Source organism: Manduca sexta, chromosome 4, assembly GCF_014839805.1.
Source record: "Manduca sexta isolate Smith_Timp_Sample1 chromosome 4, JHU_Msex_v1.0, whole genome shotgun sequence".
Taxonomy (NCBI): domain Eukaryota; kingdom Metazoa; phylum Arthropoda; class Insecta; order Lepidoptera; family Sphingidae; genus Manduca; species Manduca sexta.
Window position 1 is genome coordinate 6684351 of NC_051118.1, and position 26433 is coordinate 6710783.

The 26433-nt window shown below is 34.7% G+C and overlaps 1 protein-coding gene across 2 annotated transcripts in view; it reads right to left on the reverse strand.

Annotated features, from left to right (window-relative positions):
• Positions 1-25985, reverse strand: part of LOC115451128 (transcription factor AP-2-epsilon) — a 69613-nt gene extending 43628 nt beyond the window's left edge. The window contains exons 1-2 of one of the 2 annotated variants that reach the window (XM_037442757.1): positions 25770-25985; positions 4939-5056 (exon numbers count right to left, since the gene is read on the reverse strand). In XM_037442757.1, the coding sequence (XP_037298654.1) occupies positions 4939-4998 (60 nt within the window). In that variant the 5' untranslated portion in view covers positions 4999-5056; positions 25770-25985. The remainder of the gene's footprint in view (positions 1-4938; positions 5057-25769) is intronic. The other variant, XM_037442764.1, reaches the window with a different exon arrangement.
• Positions 25986-26433: the final 448 nt, after the last annotated feature.

Here is a 26433-nt window from a genome sequence, read left to right on the forward strand (position 1 = left end):
CCAAAAGGTAACCTGACGAAAAATATAGGGATTGATATATGTAAATGCGGTCTGCGAATCGTTGTAATGATAATTAGATTTTAAATAAATTACGAAAGGGAAGCCGGTAGGAATCGGGTTCTATGGACCTTTCGCTACTAATGCTCAGCAAAATGTAATAAACGCCCCATTTGTGTGGGACCTAACATAGGTGGTGTGTGCTAAATGCGTATGCAATACATCTGAAAAGGGGAATGGTAGATATTTTTATGCATTCTTGATTTGTGCATCGAAGAGTCTTTGAAAAAATTACTTTATAATATTGTAATTTTGATATTTTTTACCATTACCTTAATACTACGCACGTAGGGACCTGAGCTTGGTTAAATAAATCTTTTTCTTCTAGCGGTATACCATTTTAGTCTGGAGTCTGTGTTTGTTACATCAAAATAATAAGTATAACGACGGAGATTGACCGGTTGCGAGATGTTTGTGTGTTTTGCGAATATTTGTTTCGGGTTACTACTAGATTCAATACGTCTGTAACTCTAGTCTAGCGTGGTGAATTTTGTAACGGGCTGTTGTATTTTTCACAAGGGTTTAGACCACTATATTAATATATATGGAAGTAGTGGTAATTAGTAATAATATAATAATATATATTTCAAACATACTGTCAAAAAGTTACTGAATTTTAAAGAAATCCATCCTAGAAAACCGAATTCACTAGCGTATCATTATTCTTGAAGAACAGCTTATTAATTTCTGAAAATACCGAACTTTATCAAATATAAAAATCCGGTCTGTGGCTGAAAGAAACCTGTTATAAATCTTGTTACTTACTGGATCTTCCTGTTCTTCATTCCCATTCATGTTAAAGTCATCCTCATTTTTCGCACTCGTGTCGACATTTTTGGCATATTCGTTAGGCACGTCGTCATTTCTTACATCTATGTCTATGTGCCCATTAGTACCATGTCGCAGCTCTAATCGGATACTTCTGTCCGATTCTTTATCGATAATCATATTCGCCTGCACTATCTTATCGATATCATAATCGTCGAAACTTTTCGATTTTCTTTTATTCTGCGATGCATCTACCTTCTCTATGTTATTGTTATTAGAAAACTTATTTGTGTCTTCCGATGTTTTATCGTAATCGATGTGTATTTTCTTTCGTTTTGCATTAAAATTCTCGTTAAATATGTCGTCGACGGACAGGTTTTGTTCCGCCATGTCAGGCAGGTTGATTCCGTTCATTTTAGTCATACTGGCCCGAGATGGTCTTATCTAATTGTTCACATTGTGCGCACCGACTGGGGGTTATCTCGTGCCATTGTCGGTTTAACACAGCGTAAATCATCGACAGATCATTATCTATCGGCGAGATGACCGCTTTAACTGTCCGATGTCGATTGAACTCTAATTTGTCCGGAACCCGATTATGGAATCGATTTGTACGAGGTCTACATACGCTGGTCAGTTGGTATTGTTGCCGCCGCACGTTGGGCAACTATCGTGAACTTTTACACGATTATTGTACCGCCATTACATTTCGTATGAGAATTCTATTTTCTTAGATCGATGATTTGGTTCCCTCTTGCTCTGCTGCATACATCTGTCCCGTTTCAACATCAAATAATATTATTGTTTACTTGCCCCGTCATTACTGATGTTATAGGAAATTGATGCTCCTCACATTCGATACGTGATTATCTCTATTGGTATTCTTGAGTTGTAATAACTTAATTTTTTTTTCGCTTTGTATTGGTATACCACTGTGAAAATTGGCACTGGCTGTAATTTGTTTTTTATAACGTTCCCAATTCAAAAATGAATCACGGCACTAGCACAGCGTTCTAAAACAAAGCACGGTCACGTAGGGGAGTTAGAATTTGAAATTTGAAAATGGAATGTTTAATTTGAAAAAGTGTTTTTGGCGCGTGTCGCGACGGGTCAGCAGGCGGGCGCGGGCGCGCAGTGGAGCCACGTGAGCGGCGCGCGTCGCTCGCGGCTATCACATGGAGTGGTGCGAGCGCGCCGCACAGCCTCCAGACATGATAAAGACGGGGAGTGCGCAGTATATGCAACACTAACGGATAATTTGTTTGATTTTTAAAAGTTCTAATGAAATAATTTGCTGATTCATGCATGCTAGAGTTATTATCATTAGACAATATTTATGTCATGTTCTAATCATAATGAACTATACAAGAAGATACTTTGAAACTAAATCTGTACAAATAAACAAACATACATTCAACAATCGTAAAAGATAAAACCCCATAACGGAGCATTATGATATTATAAAGGTTTTCGGTAAACGTTTAGGTTGTAGTTTAAACTTTTACACGCAGATTATCTTTACTGATAGTAATATAAAACCTAAGACTTATTATTTTATTGTTTTAACTATGAGAAATAAAAACAACGTCGCATCTGCAAATGCAACATATACTGCGGTCGAAAGCTTCCAAACTTCCTCTTCGCAGTGCCGCGAATCTATAACATTGTTCAGCTCGCATCAGGTTTGACTGTTACCAGTGTGTGTACACTACGCGTGCGCACAACGAACGTGTGTGTGCGTACGTTGTGAAATCATTTTGTGTAGTTGATTTATTGGCCTCCGAGTGTGACGTCGCGTGGCGAATTGACTCTGGAACGTTTTTTTTAAACTTTTTTATCTAAACTACAGGCAGTGACGTAAATCGATCACACTGTCCCGTGTAATTTGAATGCGTAATGGTATCATGGTTGAGTTATTAGCGAATCATGATGACTTAGTAAAACAAATTTAATCCATTTAAAGGACATGCGTAGTAGGAATGATACTGACGCACAAGACCTTGTGGTCTGTAGAAAAAATCACACACTATAACGAATATTATTGTAGTGTTTTTGTCGCAACTAAAAAATAAACAAAATCATAAAAAATAAACACAATTTTAGTGTAAACACAAGGTATAAATGAACTGTTTTAAATAATAGATAAGTTCTCCTTGGTCGTATAGCAGTATAGAAGCTGTGTGTTGGATTGATACAAGCTCTACCGCGGGGTTGGGCAAACAGTGTATATGGTTTTTATATCACAATTTGCTAAACTAAAGTTGACGGTAGTCATAAAATTTGCAATGTGTCAAATTGTTAATACGGCTCTACACTGCAGTTTGGGAAAAGAACAGGAAGAAAATAAAATATAATACATTAAAAACAATTCAACAGTAGATAATACGCATATATGGCTTAAAATAATAAGTGAACAAATAAATACAACAGCTTTATTCAAATATCGGCAATAGTCAACAATAACCAATGTATATGACGCTGCTTAAAACTTGAGATTTGCAATAATGACAAAGCAAAATGGCCGAATGTCTGATTCTCGGAGCCTGCCATTATGTATTTAGTTATACCCCATACTATTAAAACATTTCATTTATAAATAATACACTTAAATTGTATTAAATAAAAAGAGTTTTAATATTTTTTCCATAATTCTATTAAATTATATATTTTAATCGACAATATTAATCGACTATATATTTTTGTTTATTTTTATTTGCGTCATAGTTTCAGGACGAGTTGGCAATAAATACTAAATACGGTACTTTTAAAACAGTAAAAAATGCGGATACATTATACTACCTAATAGGAAAACGAAAAACCTTAGACTATGCGCAAAAATTACTAGCATACTTTAACACTTCAGCCTTATACGAAGTATGACCAAAACGGTCTACTGATTTTCAGCAAGAGGCACGGGACAAAGATGCCAGCAGAAGGCGAAAATAAATTAAGTAATTTTTCAAAATAAAAAAAGATACTGATAAATAATGCATTACATATGATTGGTAGAGTTTGTAATTGCATGAGTTTCCATGTATGTAATTTTAGTAATATTACCTGAAATTACTAATCAGATTCTAAGGCTTTAGAAGCTACATAATGCGTTTGTAATTGGGCTGAGTGCTACGGCGAGTGATTGGGGTATGCAGAGACGCCCACGAGGCACCCGCTTTTCGCCAAGTGTGTTGCGTCCCATGATGTGATAGGGGGTGAGCCTATCGCCAAGTTGGGTACAAACTCAGACAACGGGCTGATACTGAGCGGAAAAACCCAAATACCATTTTACCCGACCCGGGATTTGAATCCGGGATCTCAGAGTGCTGCCGTACCGTGAAAAAAGTATAACAGCGCCACCGAGGCAGTCTAAATAGACTTTACTGATATAGTATTACAATTTCTGAGTAATAAATTAAGCTATAATAATATATTTCCATTTAATTTATTATGGGAAAATAATTCTACACGAGCGGCGCCGCGAGCATAAGTTATATTTGCTTACCAAATTCCAAAACTAGAAACAATGGAAAGGTTAGTGAGAGACATTTGACCGCCATGACATGTCAACAACTGCCACATAAGTAGGTACTTTCTGTGTCAATGACTTGTACAGTCATTATGCACACAATACACTGTTAATCACATGTGGGTAGGTACATTTTGGGAGTTAACTGATTTTTATATAAAAACACAAAAAAAATAGACATTCCTTAACAATTAAGGTAAAGTTTATGTTTTATGCTAAAAAATATAAAATTTTCTAGACAATAATATTTTGTTAACGTTGAAAACACTTGCTTTCAAAAAAAATAAATAAATTATGCCGCTAATAGTAAGCAACGCCATCTAGTATCGAGTAGCGTACTTAAATTATTGCAAGCCTTTCGTGAAACGTATTGATTCCCAATTTTTATCGACAGATGGCTATAATTGGCTACATACATTTTTAATTATTTAAAGTATTGTTAATAAATGTATTGAGAAAAACCACAATATAAAATTGTTGACATTCCTAAAACATAACAAAACATTAAGACGCTTTAAATAATTTATGTTAAACAGAAAGCGCCATCTATGGACAAGTAGTATAATTAGATGTAGAGTTACATTACTCACCCAGGTGGCGTTACTATCGTTGGAGACAGCTTGGAAAGTAGGAACACATCGAAAAGTCATCTTTTTGGTAAAAAAGTAATGTTCTTAAAAATATTTTTTTGCAAATTTCTTGTCACAGCTTACCTAGAACAAAACAAAACACTTACTTAGTGATGCACGATAAAAATATTATAATGTGACTCTACCTAGTTTCTATTTTCTAACATAGCGGTATACAATAACCACATTTAAATTTTTTGTTGAAAAGTATAGATTTTGAATAATCTTAATCTATTCCTATTGATGAGATTGTGTAAAAAAGGTACACTTGCTTTCATGCTTGGCTTGCAAGCAAATGTATTGCCCCCTATTTTGTCTTAAAGAACAAATGTATCGCGTTGCATACTGATTCTGCGAATGTATGATAGCCATAGAAGCTGACGTTGATTTTGGAGATGGTTGAAAAACCAATAAGATTAGAAATAAAAATAAAAAACTAAAAAAAATATGAAATCAATTTATTTTGATAAAAACACGGTATAAATGATGGTATCAAAATATACTTTTATAACATGTGTAACAAGTTTCACCGTTTCAATTGTATGCAATAATTTATTTACATACTTACAATTACAGCGTGTAATTATACTTTTATTATTCATTGACTCTTAGGTATTGGTCTACAGAAAACTCATCAAATAACATTGCTTCACAAAGAACATCTTTATCCTTATAATTATTGTACATAATCACAATAATTAAGGCCAAATAATAACCGATCTATGAGCAAGCCGAGACCCTCAAAGCAACTATTACAAGTCAATTTCAAAGTAATTCACAAAAAGACAAATCCGAACCGCAAAAAAGGCACAAAACACTTTATACCTCCTTTAGACACCTCGGCTCACGTGTCATAGTTTTTTTACCTACACTGCAAATCATAACATTGAAGTACGGTCACGCAAAGAGAAAAATAATGATAGCCCGCCGCACAATGAGGCATAAAATTCTTCTTGGCTATTACCAAAAAACTTTAAAGAACACCGTACTTTCGGTCGAAAGTGGTTTTTATGGCGGTTATATTAAGTCGAAAGTCTACATAAGTTTTTTACGAGTTGAAAAAATGGTGGACATGAACGGATCGCCCCGGGCGTGGCACGGGCCGGGCGCGCCGGCCGCTTCGACCGCCGACACAGCGCAGCGACTGCAGAGCGCAAGATATTCTTCATAGATTTTATTCTTTTAGATTTAAGTTATGTGTTTTATTTATGTGAAGTAAAAAGTTTAAGGTTCGTAATGGATGTGATTGTAATTAAGTCTGACCTCCTGATATTTTAAATAATATTTATTTTATGATAGGTCACTGCTTATTATAATGTCATTACACAAAGTTCATATGTTTTCCTGTATTTTTTTTTATTAAATGCACAATTTTATTAGCTATCATAATCGCTTAGCTGTGTGCATAGTCGGAATCGTATAGTCCTTAGTTAGCGCAACGTGAAGTAACAAAATTTTACGAACATTCCCTTGTCTACTGCTTTCAATTCTCATATTTTAATATTCAATAAAATATATGTTGGTTTTAAAGCAATACTATGATTAAATTAACCCTTCTTTACACGTCGCGTTGTGGTAACCGTGTAGGCAGGCTAGCTCGCGAGCGGCGCGCGTTTCCTAATGACTGAGCTCCGATTGCCTGTCAATATCTCGCTAGCATACTTTATTATTTTTAAACAGACAAATCGCTACACACCATTGTTTTCTACTAATAAAATACTTCTTACATTGATCTGAGTTATTGCGATAATTATGAGGTCATAATTTCGCGCCTTTAAAACCATAGACAAAGATATTCTAGATTAAATTAATTCACCTATAAGCTATAGATATACAAAATTCCTAATGTCATCTTTTGAGATTTGTTCATACCACAGGGTTCTGTGATTACGTGAGGCTAATAGGTCGTTAGTAGTTATGGTGAAGTTCCTTGATGACCACTAAAGGGGTTAGTTCAAAGATACAGCCTTGAAGATGGTATGACCTCATACACCCAAGTGGCTGATAATATCAGTCCAGTTTATACTAAAGCACTACGTCACGGGCCTCTTCTGAGAGGACTGTGAACAGCCAAGTCCCGCGGAACTAAAGATTTTTGATAGCAGAGGGTCATCACAACCTATAAATAACCCTAATATTAGAGTTACCATAGCTGTTTTCAATACTACAGTTACCGTCTATGCTTTGCCGGACTGAATGTAATTGAGTAATATTTTTCTTTGTGTGACATCAAGTTTTTATCCCAAAATTAGTTTCTAGGGATAGAATTTAATATCAGTGCGCACGCGATGGCGGGATCAACCCTTTCAACATTCATAAAAGGTCCGCAGGTAAAGTTCTACAGAACAGTCGCGGAGAGAGACTACATTAACACTCGACCCTTTATTTCGATGAATTAAAGACAAATTTAGTGTTAAAATTGAAGGAGTTTCATAGAGCCTTCGACTTCTTTGTCCTTATTTAGCAAAATAGAGTTTGCCACTAATTTATGGCAGTATGAAATGAGACACGAGGTGGTATTTGGTCTGATTTATTCTATGTACAAATAGTGCTTATATACTAATGTAGTACTTGCCGTACGAGAGTTAACACTCATCCAAGCATCTACGTGATACTATGTGCGACGCTGTCGCTATATAGAGTAACAAGAAAACTGTAGAAGTATTCTTTGGGAAGCGATTTCTACCATGTAGACAATCACGGCAAACCGACTTAGATATTTTTTTAAGCTTGCAGGACTTGCGGCACGTGCTTAGAATTATTAAAATGTTGTCGCTCATGTATATTCATCTCGAAGTTCTTGCTTAATATATTGCTGCCACAATTGACTATTCTAATTTAGAATTAAACTAATTTTCGGATTCTATCGTGGTAATTAGTGTTTTATTTTCTCCCGACGTTTCGAAGACTTTGCAGCCTTCATGGTCACGGGGGGTCCCCCCCGTGACCATGAAGGCTGCGATTACCGCGATAGAATCCGGAAAATTAGTTTAATTTCAATGTCTAACATTCGCGTAAACATAAGAAATCATTATTCTAATTTAGCTTTTCAGTTGAAATTAATTTAGGATTTGAAATCCAGTACCTAATCTAATTCAAGTTTGAAATTTACATTTTTTTATTTTACATCATCTGCTTATTGTAAAATATTATTTTCAAGAAGATAAAATATGTGCTGTTGATTCGTAACGCAATGGTAAGATGATCTTGTATATTGATTATAATGAAATTACCACCTCTAATATCCAATCCTTTATAAACATTTACAATAATATTAGCTTAATCTCTGTTTGGTTTCAAACTTGTAAAAAACAAAAGAAATAAAGGCTAAACTTCCGTAACCATTTTATATGTAAATTGTAATATTTTCCATCAAGTATATCCGTTGCTTACGAGGGAATTACTCAGCGTTTACTAGACGCGTTGATGCCCGAGTTCTGTAATTGGCGGCAATTAACTTGTCATAATCTATCTATCGACCTATAGAGGCGAGATAAAATAGTTTTTATGTGGGTGGAGTGTTGTGGATTAAAAACTAAATTCCACTTAAAAATAAATAATTTTTGTTGTTAAGGTGGATTTAAGAATTTTAGTGCAATAAAAATGATTCATTTATGTTTTATTCACAAAATTGTATATAATATAATTTATATTTCATTCTGTTCTATATGCATATTAATGAAATACAAAAGAATCATGGCTAAATTCTTTTTTCAAATGTTATTGGAGCAGGAATTTATTGATCAAAATTTTAACAAAATATTGTTAGGAAATTTGGGAACAGATCACAAACTCGGTGTATAAGGATTAACTGGAAACGCAGGCATAATATGAGTTCTATTTATCTTAATAAAAAGTTCAAATTTGAAGAAAATAGCTCATATGCGCGTATTAAAAAGTGGTAGCCCGGTTCATTTCAACATTCCGATCCGTTGTGTTCTCTTTTTAAATTCAGGTGGTTATTAAATTGCCCGCGATTTGTTTTATTTTTTTACTACGTGCCAGTGTTAAAAAAATCGAAGATAAATTGTAACTTTTTTGCATAGATGTTCTTTTGTTAGTTAAAATTTTTGTAATGAAAAAATATTAAAAGTTAATTATTACTGGTCTCGTTCAAGTGACAGGCGATAAATGTGCGTTGCTTATAAATATTTTTTTATGGAAATCTCAATAATTTTAACTCATTTGATTGAATAAAGGTATCAAGGTAGACAACGTGACATTTCTGTTGCGTTAAATTTTTTATACGTGAACGGGTCTTTTAAAAATAATTAAAAATAAACATTATATTATAGGCTATATGATACATTGATATACGTAGACACCTGCGTAGGTACTTATACTATCATACTGTGACCAAATCCTGGACGGTTGTAGTATCCAGGCCTGTCAGTCAAATGTAAGGTATGTTTACCATTTCCAAAAAAAACGGCAGATTTTTCGTGTGCAGTATTTGCACTTCTGTTTATATCTGTGTAGAAATATCATAAATATATTCGGGACGATTCGAAAAGGAGAGTCTTCCGAGTTACGATAAACAACAAACCACAAATCTTAAACATTCAAAATTCGAACGACGTTTATTACTTCCAAAATTAAAAATGTGATTAAAGAATTCCAAACGTCGAAAATTTTTTTTAATCACTTTCAAAAATCATTGACCGGGGTTAAATATTCCGTTGTGGCTACACTGGCCAGGGGCGTGGTCCCATGATGGATGTCGGCGCGAGTCTCGGATTAACTGTCGTACTACTTGCCTACCTATTAAAATCTTTACCATCCGCACACAGTTGAAATAAAGGAAAATAAATCTTAAAAGGTAGGAATACGGATGGTAGAGATTGTACTAATATGTTGGCAATACTAAAGGAGTTTTGTCAAAAGATCGGTGTAAGGTTAAGTAAGGAAAAGTTAATGACGATTGTAAATGGATTTCTGTTTGAATGGCAATTCGTTTATCCATTCAGTGTCTAGTGTGACACGAAGTATTGTTTTCTTCACGACACGTTGTGTATTTATTTTAAAGTATTTTACTTTCTTTTTTTTATTTCTATTTGGTTCATAAGGTTAGTAAACTATTTAGGCGGCCTGGTAGTGTAAAAATATTTGCGAATCAAACACTTTTGTGTTTATATATACGGAAATTGAACATAGGATATCTCGTTAGTTTGACCATGCTCGTCAGTCGTAGTACCACGAAACGACATAGTTATTTACATCTAGCAAGCATGAAAATATCGCACACACATATAACTTTAGTAGTATTGTCTCGTTGTTCGAGTTGATGTATCTATACATATTATAAAGACCCTTTTCTCAAAATCTCCTGAACGGATTTTTATGAATATTGGTATGGAGATAGTTGAAGACCCTGGAAAGGTTATAGGCTATTTTCTATCCCAGTAAAATATATAGTGGGACTTTTATCCCGGAAAACTCCATCACGCGGGCGATGGGATGCTAAGTGGCAAGTAATTTTTATAAGAACAATCCTGAATAACCTGGGTTTAGAATTCCTCATTATGGCTATAGGCCAGCCGACTACCATTTTATCACATAATGGGATGAAAATAAACTTCTATGAGTAACCACGTGTACTCTACCTAAACTTTTGTGGGAACAAACTTAAGTATATTTAGATCAACTAATGTTACTACCAACATTACAAAACTGATTTAGTATATTAAAAAAAGCCACTCTAGTTAGCGTTTTTAATTAAAGTAACCCGTGCGGTAAAGTAATAAAGCGAAACGAGCGCTTTTCATCAGAAGCTGTCGAGCACGCTCCGTGCCCAAATCTGGCGCGTTTCGAAATGGTAGACATGTATTATGTTTACTACAGCGTCCCTGCAACTTTTTTGCTTAGACTAGATTATCAAAGCTGTGTAGTTCATATAGATAAGTAATATATCGAATAAACGAGTAATGAGTAAATTAAATTGGAGGTTTATTTCTGTATCATATTATGATACCAACTTACAAACATTTTATAAATTAATTACATTTAAAATGTGACGTATAAAGCTGTTAGTAAAAACCAGCCAGTTACATGTTGATTAGATTGTCTATGTTTCACGTCCATCCTTCCAATTTCAAACCGTAAGTAATAAAATCAAATTACGAAGAGGTCGTGACCGTGCGCACGAGCATTGCTGCGCCACTGTCTTCCGCCGTAACACAGTAAAGCTTATGGCTTTTTAATTTTATGGGCATAGGCGTGTTTGGGTGGATTCCTAAAGTAATTTGGATACGATGAAAACGGGCGTTGTGGGTGTGGGGTCATGAAAGGGGTAGGCTACTGATTGTGCATTGATTAACTAATTACTGTGTTGTAGATAAGATTCAAGATTTGCTGATAGTTATAAAAATAATATTGCAAAAAACGATACACATTTTTTTTAATACAGTCGAACTGAGAACCTCTTCCTTTTTTTGAAGTCGGTTAAAAAGCATGATGTAGATGACTTAGTATAATTATTGTGGCTAGATTAAAATCTGACTTAAAATCATGAATTGAGGAATGTGGGTATTTATTATGTAGTTTTTATATAATGTGAAGAGCCATTTTTTGATTTACGTGTGTTGGTTCTAAAAAGACAAAAAATAAACAATCATAACTTAAACGCCGTAAAATTAATCCATGACGAAAAAGGTTTCAAGCAAAAAAGTAGTTAATGCTCCTATTGTCTCTGATCATACATCAAGCCATAGACATTAAGATTTTAATTTTTCCATCGACCGGAAGACATGACACCTATAGATTTACAACCATCTATTATGTTAATAGATATTTTCATCTCTCTCTTACAATGGCTGTCTCTATCGTTTCATTTAGTTTTGTTGATTAGGATAAATGAACGTGTCTTGCTTAGTTTTATCATTAATTTTTTATCATTTGTTTTACGTTTTAAAATTTGATGTTTTATTTTTAAAAGTTGTTGCAACTTGGCACTTGGTATACCATTTATAAATATAATATTCTTTTTTCGAATATCTATAATTCTTTATTCGTAAATTGGTTTGCATATTTATAAGTGACTAGCTTCCGCCCGCAGCTTCGCCCGCGTGGATTTCGGGTTTCAAAAATGGAGAAGGTGCTCAATTTGTCGGGATGTTTTTTTAATTTATGGTGGTATGCAGGTGGTCCGATTGTCCGGTCAGGGTCTGATGATGGGATCCTGGTGAAATCGAAGGAACTTTTAACCATTAAGGATGCACACGAAATGACGGAAGCTTAAAAAATGGAGTAACTTCTCCCGTTTTCCCAACATTTTCCATCACTGCTATGCTCCTTTTAGCTTTAATTGTAGCGTGATGAAAAGTATACTATAACCAGTTCAGGAGTATGAAAAATAATTGTACCAAGTAAAGTTAAAATCCGTCGAGTAGTTTTTGTTTCTATAACGGTTATACAGACAGACAGACAAAAATTTTACTAATTGCATTTTTGGCATCAGTATCGATCCCTAATCACCCCCAGTTATTTTGGAAATATATTTCATGTACAGAATTGACCTCTCTACAGATTTATTATAAGTATAGATATGCAAAAGTAGCTCAAAAATTGTCCATAACGAAAACATGCATTTTAAAGTAAAACAAAAGAAATAATATCGTGAAGCCAACCAAATAACTAATGATATATTAAATTTTGTGACTGTTCAATTTAGTCGGGTCCGCAATATCACTTTTGTTGAGTTTCAGAACGCGACATTACATTATTATATTCTGTGCTCCAACGCACACTGCTTTGATGTTAGGAACACACCTACATTGCTTAGACAACAGTGAACTTTATGCAATAGCAATAAAGCTCAAATTGACTCTACGCATTAGTTAGAAAACGTTTGTATGGGAAATAGAAAAATGCTGTTTTGAGGATTTTCCCGGCAATTATTCGAATTTTTCTCACCTTTTAAACCTTCCCTAGACCTCCACGAATAATTCAAGACCAAGATAAGATAAATCCGTTCAGCCGTTCTCGAGTTTTAGCGAGACTAACGAACAGCAATTCATTTTTATATATATAGATTGAAATTTGCAAACGGATTAACAAGCAAGAGGACGACAAACTGTAACTTGTAATTTATACACTCGTAGTATCTCTCATGTGAGAGCTGGGTGGGTGCCATCGTAATGTCTATCTCTGCCTACCCTTGAAAAAGTAAAACCGTGATGATGTATGCCTTGTATCGGCAGCGATGGAGCAATATGAGTGATGGTCAGGATTTTAGAAAGGCGGGCGGGACGACGCTCGTCCGTCAAACGCATAAGTTACTAAGCACATTATAATTAATGGTACTGTGTTTTATTTATTTTCGCGCTAATGAATTATTCGCACGTGCTTCGGATTTAATTTCGAATTTGAGAGGCGGTAAAAACTAACACGATTGGCGGTTGTTACATTTAACAGTCATGCTTTGCGCGCTGAACTTTCATAATTTAATGCAGACTCTTTAGCCATTGTAAATGTGCGATAAATAATTGTTATTTTGTTGAAATTTAAAGATTGATTCAAATGATTTTTCATCTATTAAATGTGTCAATATTTACATTAGTTTAACCGGAAAACAATAATTTATTAACTGCTGGTCTATGGATTGCTAAGAATTTATCTTTGCATTTCAATCACTCATTAACCAACCTAAAGACAAAATTAAACCATTGTATGGCAGAAAACTGCAACATTCCAAAAACCCGTAATACCAACATTCAGACACGCAATACATACAGACAACATAAAGCGAGAAATAATCCGAAACATTTAAATTGGAGCTACCGTGCGTCTGCGGATTCCACCACGCAAGTTGTAATCATGTCGGCTGGGTCCCGATTTGCCGAAATAATTCGTCTAATTCGGTCTGGGAATCCGATTCGTTTTCGCCGTGAGAAAGTGGATTCCGTTGGCCACGTCATGGTTATCCTTGTGATTAGCTGAATTATTGACATTGGAATGGACGGTTAGTTTCTGAATTATGTGAAGTAAGATTATGTTTTGTGGGAAGGTTATTGCATTGCTTATGTAAGTTTTTAAGTGTTATATTGTTTTTTTACAATGATAACGTGAGAAGTTATAATATTGGCTCTGTATTATACTGTCTCACTGGGCACGGGCCTCCTCTACTACTGAGAGGGATTAGGTCTTAGTCCACCGCGCTGGCCTAGTGCGGATTGGTAGACTTCAAACACTATGGAAATCCCTATAAGGCATGTTTTACTTCATCGTTAAAGCAAGCGATAATTCACAAGGAATACACATATAATATTTAAAAAAGTCAGAGGTGTATGCCCTTGGGTTTCGAACCTGCGGACATTCGTTTCGGCAGTCCGTTCCACAACCAACTAGGCTATCGCCGCTTTTTTACGTGAAGTTACCAACATTAAATTAATCTGTCAACATGTATTACCTAAATAAGTTTAAATGTATAAACGCCATCGGCAATAGTAAAAAGAGATAAACTGGACCATATAATTCAAAACATTTCATTCATAAACATGACTTCCGTACGTTCATTAATGTATGAAACGGTTGGTGGTGAATGGTGATTACTAAATTAAAACGAGATGGTGGCTTAGCGTCCCGCTGCGAGGTCGCGCAGCACGACCCCGCGCTTGCGCCATGACAGCGCTGTGAAATGTTGCCACACCAAAAAATGTAGTAGAATAGGAGAATACAAGGTCTATTATTTTACGAAAAAAAAATAGAAAAGGCTTGCATTTCAATTTAATTTGGCTTAATTCACATAAAATTTAAAATATTGGTTTCAATGTTTTAGATTTTATGTGAATTAATTTGAGTTCTCACGTACATAAAGGTTAAAATGGAATGTATAATTCAATGATGAAACATCGCTAAAGAGGTTCCTAACTATCTGGTTGGCGGCTAACTCGTTTGACTGTACAAGACAACATCGAATGAATAAGATAACGAAGTCATAAGATCCTAAACAAAACATACAGCATGCCTATACCAGGGCCTTCATTTGTCACCGTGTATGTTCCGTCCCATGATGTGATAAGAGGCGAGCCTATCGCCATATTGGATAAATTCCAGATTCTGGGCTGATGAGCAGTAAAACCCAAATATTTCTCTACCCGATCCGGGATACGAACCCAGAACCTCAGAGCGTTGTAGTTCTACGCAATAAACTACGCCACCAAAGCTGTTCTAACGTAGATCCGTTCTAGTTACATGCTCCCTAAGGAATACTTATACTATAGAATATAACTTAGCATTCGCACTCCCCAGTCACATCAATAGAAATGAGGCTATTTTAATTACCAACAAGACTTATTGTATTAATTATTATCTGGACTGGACTCAGACAATATATTTTATTGTTTCCTTGCGTTTGTGATTTATATATCTAGTTAGTAAGTTATTCGAATTTTAATTTAGACGAGGTTTAATGGCCCTCGGTGAATGGTTTCTAATTAGTGGAAAACAACCGGCCGATGAGTAATGTCGGGTATAAATTCCTGTTACGGGTTAGGAAAGCTATCGGCCTGTTGTCGGATTTGGGGATTGATTGTTTCGGAATAGGGTTAAATAGGTTTTGTTATAACCTGAAGATGTTTCCGAAAGATGTTTGTATGGTATTAACGAGCCAGTTCTTAAAGGCAAGCATTGACGTATTCTGTAGAGACGAACGTCCATAGAAACTATTTGTTCCAAATTTGAACTAAAATGGCAGCCAAAACGTCACTGTTATAATCTATTTATTCACTTGAACAACTAATATTTTACTTATTTGACTAATACTTTTTATTCAAATCCAGGTTTACACTAAGACTTAAGTTCTTACATCATGAGCTCCACTCCGTACACAACCACGAGCTGTCAATATTGACCATAATAAAGTCAGTTTAAATGGATTGCAGTTCAATTCAGTTGAGCACAGTGAATGTTCGGAACGCCAAATCTAGTACGTAGTACATATATATCGATGAAGGCAAGCAACTATTTATATATTTTTTTTCTTTGATTGGCAAATAATTTAAGTAATTTTTGGTTGATACTGTCTTTATCAGAGGTATAATTTGTAACTATGTATTGTATAAAATATATATCATAATTGTTTCATAAAACTTTTTTAAAATTGGTTGACAATTTTAAAAAAAATATTCGAAGCTATTCACTCTAATGTAAGATTTCTCGGTTCCCTCAGCCCACTTAAAGCTAACCTCCCTACGGCCCTGTGACCTCCGTATCAATACAATAGAACTATATTTGCCATGACAAATGGCCATTAAAATTGACGATGAAGAATCACTAAAGCTCTGATACCGTTTAAAAAGGCACGGTGTTATAAAAGTAATGGAGATAATTTGTTTGTTTGTAAATGTTAATTGGTAGTATTGTTGTCTGTGAAAAAATGGTGGCTTCGTGTTTTTTAGGGTTCCCTACCTCAAGGAACTAATAATCGAGTCTCTAGTCTCTTCAGCTGTAAAAATCAAACTTATAAGTCAACGCGATCAAAAGATATTACCGTTTATGACACATATGTTTGCTTATTTTGCAATTTCACGAGGGAATCAAAGACTATAGGGTACTTCTGTTTGACCTATAATCATACATTTGGCAAGAAGCAATGTCTTACAGCACATGTAAAGGAAAAAATCTGAAAACCGTAAATATTATGTACTACAAAAACAAAGGTATTTTGTACGGAACTCTTAGCGCAAGAGTCCACCTCGCACTTACCCGGTATTTATTACTGGGCTATGAATTACTTTAACTAGGTAATCTAATGGAAAGCAGTTTGTGAAAAATATAATGATTGTTAATTTACAAAAATGACAATGAAAAATAGAATTATATTTTTCAACAATTGGCAAAGCAGCTGAGGTTACATCAAAATCTTCATACATTTGATACACGCCATCTTATCTTGCAATTGTAAAACTGTGGTTATATGACGTGAACGTACCTTCGCGTAATTACTTAATCTATTTTCGCAATAAAACTCCGAACAAATTTTCCCATCATTTAATGACCTACACGATGACATGCATATCGTAAACTGGAAAGTAATGAAAGAATTTTTACTGCTGCCAATTTAATATTATACACGGAGCCATTATAATAAACCGATTATACAGTTAATGAATCGTCCTTTGAATTATAAAGGAGCTCCAAACAAAAGAGTTACGATTGTTGTTGGCAGTATAAAATAAGAAAAATAAAAAGACAAAATAAAACAGTTTCTTTTGACCATTGCATAAAAAAATAAAACGATTTCCTTTGCCCATTTAAAAAAAAAACAAAGCAGAATGAGCGGCGGTTATTGCGACATCGATACTTCATTAACCGATACACAATTCATTGCTTATAAATCAAAATTTGAAAAAAGAATGTTACGCTCTTCTGGACCCGTGCCGTACCAACGCTGTGGAAATAAATAAAAATGTACCTGTTTGAGAATTATAGCTTATATGCGATGTATCTAAGGTTCAAATTAGTAAAGGATGCTTTTAATGAAGTAAAAAAATAATGTGTATTATTGTGATGGTCCATTTCTTTCTCCTTTACAAGAAGTTTCACTGAAGGATATAATGCAAAAGTAGTTTTATGTGATATATTATATTGAATATTGGAACTTTTAAAAAGTAATTATAATCAACATAATTAGAATAAATAAAATCTAATAGTTTATAAATAGCTACACTATTGCATAGTGTAACTTTAAAGTTTTATTTAAAATTAGCTTTTGCTCGCGGTTTTGCTCGCTCGAAGGAGTTTTGCGGGATAAAAGCCCCAATATCTATATGTTTTCTCGGGATAAACCGGGATTGTGGCCTATAAACTTCCCAGGTTCTTAAACTATCTCCATACAAAATTTTATAAATATACGTTCAGTAGATTTAGACAGACGGAAAAGGTACTTTGTTTTATAATATGCATAGATATTTAAAAATGTTGAAATTAAATAGCTAAGTACTAAGTATATTGTCATACTAACTATTACGTATTGTACTTATAATTTATTCAAATTTTGTCTTTACTAAATAGTGATAATGCCGCTAATAACGATATTGAAATTGTAAAGATTTTTATTTTTTTTATTGGTGTTAATGACGAGACGAGCTTGCCGTTAGTGGGCGGTACAAAGGTGACACATCGTTTAATATTGTGGACAAAATATTTATTGTCTCTTTATGTGATCTCATTCTTTTTTGTAATTTGATACTTAGTTTAATAAAATGTATCTAGCGGCGATAGCCTAGTTGGGAGTGGAACGGACTGCCGAGACGAATGTCCGCAGGTTCAAATCCCAAGGGCACACACCTCTGACTTATCTAAAAAATCATGTTTGTATTCTTTGTGAATTTATCGTTCGCTTTAACGGTGAAGGAAAACATCGTGAGGAAACTTGCACATCTGAGAAGTTCTCTATAGGAATTTCGAAGGTGTGTGAAGTCTACTAATCTGCACTAGGCCAGCGTGGTGGACTAAATCCTAATCCCTCTCAGTAGTAGAGGAGGCCCACGATCAGCAGTGGGCAAGTATATAATACAGGGCTGATATTATATTAATAAAATGTAAAGGTTGTTTGAATAGTTTCCTTTGCCTGATTTTATAAGGGTAAAAAATCAATTTGGCGGGAATTATGAAATTGTTAGGACGATTAACTTGATGATTTTATATAAGATTTTTGACTGCAATACTTGTGTTGAAGATCTTGAATTTCTTGTGTAGACAAATGTGAAACGACAGGGTAAGAACATCTTCTATTATTTATGGATACTATACTTCACAGTAGTAGAATAAATTTATTATTTAGCAGAAGACACGTAATGCCTTCTTTCTTTGCCTAATCGTTGGAAACAATATGAAAAAAAAAAACTATACTTTTCCTTACAGATTCCGTTGCTTCCAACGGTTAAAATGATTCTACCTTAACATTTACTTCCATATTCGTATTTCATAAATAGCCTACTCTCTTACTCTTTTGTAAAAGATGAAGCAAAGGATTTTACCTCAACATCCATATTCATGTGACTAAAAATAATTGTTTAAAATAGTTTGTAATACATAACCGTTTACGTAGTTTATATGATTTTTTGTATCAGAGCAAGCAAACGACTCTACTTCAACATCCATATTCGTCTGACTAAGAATAATTGTAAAACAGTTTGTTATACACAAAGAGTGCTTATATTATATAGAGCGGACCTTGGGAAGATTGTGATACAATAATTTTGCGCTTATGTGATGTTTACTCAATCTCCCGTGAAATAGCAAAACTTCATATTTCTTCCATATCATGATTTGCTTGTTTTTAATGTTATTATTAGCATATTTTCTGTAAATAGATATTTTTGTATTAATATCTAAGGACCCTGAGATATCTTTTCATATGAACCTTTTAAATAAGACAGCGACTTATTACCAATAAAAAAGAAAAAAGCGGCGATAGCCTAGTTGGTTGTGGAACGGACTGCCGAGACGAATGTCCGCAGGTTCAAATCCCAAGGGCGCACAACTCTGGCTTTTCTAAAAAATTATGTGTGTATTCTTTGTGAATTATCGCTTGCTTTAACGGCGAAGGAAAACATTGTGAGGAAACCGGCATACCTGAGAAATTCTCTATAGAAATTTTCGAGGGTGTGTGAAGTCTACTAATCCGCATGATGCCAGCGTGGTGGACTAAGACCTAATCCCTTTCAGTAGTAGAGGAGGCCCGTGCTCAGCAGTGGGACAGTATATAATACAGGGCTGATATTATTATGTATTATTATTACCAATTGCACATTAATAAGTTTTAAAGCAAAAATTTGGCTCTGATGTCCGGTCTATAAGTAACTATATAGTTTATTGTCTTTGGTCATACATAACCGTTTACGTAGTTTAGCCGACGATGGGCCATGGGCGGTGCCACTGTGACACATCGTTAAACACTTCTTACAAAATCTATTACATCGTGTAATTATGTGATCTGTTGCGACTCGCTCCATTATTAATGTTCTTTAATTACAACACATTAGCTTTTTGTTTTGTGAGAGCGTTTGCTGGACCGTTATTTTGCTTGGGTTCCGTACTTACACGTTTCCAATGGAATCTTACTAAACTCATAATATATGGATGGCTATATTTTGATTGTTTTTTTTTATTGCTTTGTATGACGAGACGAGCTTGCCGTGCGCCTGATGGTAAGCGATACGACCGCCCATAAACAGTAGAAACACCATCCAACACCATGAATTACAAAGTATTGTTTGGTATTCCACTGCGCTCGTCATCCTGAGACATGAGATGTTAAGTCTTATTATGTCCAGTAGTTACACTGGCTACAAACCTTCAAACCGGAACACAACAGAGACTACACACTGTTGCTTGGCGCTAGAAATAGACATTGCGGTGGGACCTACCCAGGCGGACTCTCACATATGAGAGACCTACCACCATTAATGTTTTTTAAAGGGAGTTATTTTACGAATGGTAATGGCAGCGTGAAATTTTTACATAAATATATTTTATTGTATTATTATTTGTATAAATATAATAAATTAAATGTGGTAGTGGTACGGAACACTCGAAGTGTGAGTTCGATTCTTTTTAGGACGGTTTTTTTGTTAGTAAATCAAAGTTTATTATAACGCAATTTATTTCATAGTTTCAAGTTTTACATAAATTATATCAGATTTGACAGATATTGAAATCAGTAAATTAAAACAAAGTATATATGAAGCTACTGATAACGATTAGCTATATTGTTCGAATAGATTCATTTATCAATGACAATTTTAAAATATCTAAAATGCCACAATTCTAACAATTTAATCAAAAGGTATTTTGTATCAATATACATTTTAAAAGTAACTTGAATACCAATCAAATAATCAAGTACTTAATAAGTTGATTACGGTCTATTGTTCATTGTGTGAATCACATGATCTTAATAATGTTTTGGAATTACTGGTGGTAGGATATATTCTATATCCGCGCGGATAGCGACCAACTTACACAAGGTGTTAAAACCCGCCATAGTGGCATATTGAGTGTGTCGCGTTCCGGGATCAGCCTGTGTATATCCGGTTCCAACAGGCCGGCATAATTATGGCGACTGTCGGAGGGTAATCATCTCTCGTCAGTAGACATTCTATTAGACTTCATTCCACTTACCATCAGGTGAAGTCAGTTTGCCTCGCAAGTATAAAAAAATACCTATCGTTTTAACTTTGCAGAGTTACATAATTGTGTTTTGGAAACATATTGGAAACATAATAATTATGTTAACAAAAAATATTTTTGTTTCATTATTTATCCCACTCTAATGAGGTCGGCGCAGCACAGTTTTTCAAGAATATTCCAGAAATTATATTTTGTTTTAGTTTTTACAATCGGCTTCCTCACTGACGTGAACCTTTTTTGGAGGAATTCAGTAATTGAGAAATCATATTATAAACACACACAGTATAATAAGGATTGGAAGCTATAATTTTTAGATCCATAGCCTATGAATTACTTCTTTAAAGGCTTTACTCTAACTCCTAAACGAACAGACAGGCCTGATCATAGGAATGTTCGTGTTTCAATAAATTTTGTATAAAAATAGCTGTTGCATGCCCCTTAACCTTACCTGTCAATGGTTGTTTCAGCAATCGACGGAGGTGGTCTATCACACAAAACGACGCATTACAAGTTCCTTAAATTAAACTTGAACTGAAATTCAATTTCATTAATAAAGTTCAAAATAATTTCAAGAATTGCCGAAAATTAATTAAAATTTTGCTCAAATTACTGGCACACAAAGGCACGCGTAACACCATTGAGTTGGCGCGCTCCTGTTCCAAATTCAAAATTCGTTATTAATGGCGCATTTGACAGGAGCTTTATTGTGGCGGCTAATTTAAATCTTATCAACGCAGCGATGACAGCGCTTTAATGGGATCGCACCGGTTGTTTTTAAGAAAATAATTCCATTCGTTTCGTTTTGTGGGGGCTGGCCTTTTTGTTTTCTGTTTGCAATTTCCTTTTGTGTGGGACAATTAAATTAATTTTGTTATTAGATTGATTTAGGCTGTATGGAATCAAAAAGTTGTGTTTCGTTTCACTAAGAATGATATGTGAAGTTTAGTATTTAGTTATTTTAGGTGGTAAAGGTGAGTGGTACGTACACTTGTAAGACTATAACACGTCTCAATGTTTTAACTGACTGTTATACAAACCAAAACCTTCGCTTTATTATCTTTTTCATACTTATTAACATACTTACATAGGTATACGGTAAAGTTGGATTGAAAAACACTACAACATTAAAATTTTCAAAGAATATACTAAACCGAAATATTATTGCCTGTTTAGCGGTGCCTGTGCCCTGTCCTAGGACAGTATAATATACAAAAAAATATATTTTTTTAAGTTTCTTTTTTTATTTATTACGGTTATCCACTTAGCAATAGATTATTAATTAATCTCTTAACTACTTTTAGTCTTACCCAAAATAATACCAAAACAGAACCGATTAAGTTCATTATTGACTAAAAAGTATTGGAGCCTAAGATAATTTAGGCGAGCGAAGACCGGATGCAATATGAAACGCGTCAGGACCCGTCGCGGCCGCGCACCTTCGCGTTATGGATCGATTTTGTGAACTTATTTATCTACATATACGTGGTCGAATTTTTGAGTTAATTATTTCGCATATTGATCTTTTTTTGACCATTCTTTACTTTTTTCGAATATGCCTTGGCAGACGCCGTTGGACAGTTGCAGGTGTATTTTTTTTTAAATAGCACGATGACCAATAACGTTTCGGTGCCCTGCTTTAGACTAATTTATACTAAAAACTTTTAAATATCGATATTATAATAATAATAATCCCTAACCGCCAGTGGCTTGGGTCTTGAGCTTGCTACCGGAAGGTAATTTTATTATATTTTTATATGCATGTTTTTTTTAAAAAAGAATATATTATGTTAATATGAAAAAAAACACATTTAAAATAAAGAGGATGAACATAATATCAGTTTTGTATTATATACTGTCCCACTGCTGGGCACGGGCCTCCTCTACTACTGAGAGGGATTAGGCCTTAGTCCACCACGCTGGCCTAGTGCGGATTGGTAGACTTCACACACCCTCAAAATTCCTGCAGATAATTTCTTAGGCATGCAGGTTTCTTCACGAAGTAAATACCAATGCATCATGCATTTGATAATGTTGAAGTGTCTACTGATTTTTGAAACTAATTCTAAGTACAATTATGAGCTGATCTAAAGTGATTAAATAGGAATATGTATTAGAATTTTTCCTATCAGTCTCTTATTGGAGCATGACTATAGGCGTTGAATGACGACGAGCACAATCCTCGTTGATGGCAATGGCCCACAATATTTAAAGTCGTATTTATCGTCCACAATATGGTTTCTGGAACTGCTGATCCCGGACTGCGACACTTGGGCCACTATGGCGGGTTTTACACTTTGTGTACGGTGGTTGCTATCCTTGAATACAGAAATACCACCAGCAATTCATACTAACCAAGATAGGCTCTTGCATGAGAGATTTATTTATTTACACTTTATACATAGTAACGTAATGGCAGACTTAATGCCTACCAGTCAACTTGAGGAGACGATAAAAGCATAGTATATGCACGCAACTGATTTAAACCTACTAAGAGATCTGCATAGCAACTGATATGTATGCTAAAGATATACCAGAATATTTGGATTGTGGTTTATTTGTTGCATTGTGAATGGAGTAGTTATGAACCGATGAGTAACTGATTATCAGAGTCTATACTTGTATCTATAACTGGTTTAAACCGTAAAAAGGCAATGAAGAAATAAGTACAAAAAGTACAAGTAATACAGTTTACCTTGTAAAATAAATGTTCTTTACTATTTATTTAGTATTTCGTAAAGTTTCTGTTGAAGCTGATAATGACAGACTTTTTTAACGTTACACCTCTGTGTATAAATTTTGTGGTAGACAAACTGTTATTTCCATATTCTCATTTCTAATGTGTTTGATTAACTGTAAATATTTGCTATGATATATCATATTTCGATAGCTTGATGTAAAATTTTACACATAACTGGCCGAAAATTTTAAATAAATACCAGAAAGGCAACATGGATAGTTTATGTTTTTATTTTTTTTTTAATTGGGTAACGCATCAAAATTATTCACTTTCAAAACGACGCTCATCGAACAAACGTTTAAAATAGTGTTCCATTTTTAAAAAAACTTCTAAAAAATATAAAATCGTCGGTCAATAACTATGGGTTAAGAAGTTGGTATATTTAATTATTGGGTTCGTTGGAATGTTCAAGATAGGCCTTGCTGGCATTACAATGTTTTACTCCGTTCGGAACCGTTGTATGTTTTTAAAAGTTTCGTTTTGGTTTTGAATATGGAATTATAGATTGTTTTATTTTTATTGGCAAAGGACTAATTAGTCCAAGCACAGCAATGGGAATCAAATGATAATGGTCCTAACTTAGCGACACAGAGTTTATTTTGATTGGTTTCAGTTATAGTGCTTATACATTAATTATTATTTATACTTGATTTTGCGGTATACATAATTAAAATTATTTCTATTAATATATACATTGTATGGAGATCACTGCTTGTAAGAAGAAAAGCTTAATCGTGATATGATCGGCTCCTAGACCTAGCGGCAGCTATTATTATGGACTATAGTAAAGTAGGCTCGGGTTCGATTCCTAGTTTGGACAATACTTTATGAAATTTTATGCTCCAGTGGCGGTTAGCGTCGCGTCGGGCCCATAGTCCAAACTATGTTTATTGAATGGATTCTACATGAATATTTTATGAACAAAAAACTATATTTAATACTTGCCCATCTCTCAGTTTATCTAACATAAAGACATGAGAATGTTTGTATGTTTGATAGAAGTTAACGTAGAAAAAATTTTACCGTTTTAGATGAAATTTGGCACGACTAAGTATATATTACTATTCTAATCCGGAACAGTACGCAGTGGGAATTTTTGTGATCAAAGCCGTGAGCCCTTTATATAAGATAATGTGAATGAGGAAAATTTTGGAATGCCGCCGGCGAAATACATTAAAAAATATTTGCATAAACTTTCAGATAAAAATAACCAACCCTTTGCACGCAACGCAAATTTAACAAGAATTTTTAGTATGTTGTAAGTCTAATTATTTATTCAAAATGTTATATTTTTTATGATTTAGATACATAATATTCTTAATATGATTTGATATAGTTTTTTAAATTTTTAAATCACAGATTCATAATTATTAATTAAGTCTAAATTTATAAATATTAAAATTATCAGAACGTGTGTAATTGAAACAAACTATTCAAAATAAATGCTTGATACTATACTAAGTGACCAATTACAATTGTTGTTACCCAAGTACCCAGTTTGTATAATAAATAGTAGCAAGTTTATAAAATAAGCTCGTAGTCACAGATTAATATTAATTTACTGTTCATTATCCTAGTAACCCTCTCAAACGAGTTTTAATTTTGTTAATACTTATTAACACAGATTATACATAAATCAATAAAATAAATAATGCCGGTGCGGTGGCTTCATACCTTAAATTATTGTTATTAAACTTAGGCCTCTAAGAAGAAGATAAATATAGCATACAAATTGAAAGAGACATTAAAATACTCTCCACTTTTAATCAGCTCTAATCATTTATCATTTCATTTTATTACTAACAAAGAATCGTAACTCAGCTGTGTTTTACACGAAGTAGAGGAAGCTCCTATTTCGTACACACTCTGTCCTCTTTCCAAGTATTATTGTATAAAGATCATATAAAACGACATTGCATACCTCACGGTGACACTGCATATAAAGATTCATACCGTCGGATCACTATATGTATATGTATAGTAAGGCAAGCATATCACAGCACTATGTGTCAAGTGGCGCGGCCGGCACAGCACATGCGTAGCATCGCACCACGAGCGACGCCCGGGGCGAAGCCTATCTCACACAATCACACGTACCGAAATGTAATAATAATCGTCCATCCCGCGGGCTTATCTGTAAACGACTGCAGGCGAAAAGCTTTTCGCTGGGGGCGAAAAGCGGCGAGTGGCTGTAAGCTCCGCCCCGGGGCACGCTATTGGCCAAAAAGCGGTAGCTTGAGTCGGCGGCGCCTCCCCATTGGCCACCGGGGAGCCCCCGAGCGGCCGGTGGGGCGCCGTCGCACGGCCGCACGGACGGACGTGGCATTTTTTTGGTGCGGTGGCATCTATTAATTGTCCGCGCGCGGCGCAGGGTTAAGTGATCGGGATCGGGACGTTTGATTGGCTCCGTGCGTTACCGCTCGCGAGTACTGCGCCCGCGCAACTATACACATCGGGTTCTTTACTTCTACTTGGGCTGGGCTGGGATGGAAAATGGTTGAGAGTGTTTTATTCAGTTGTAGTGTTAATTTTTTATGTTGTCTAAGTTTTACCTTGATAATTCATACTATCCAACAAATAGTATT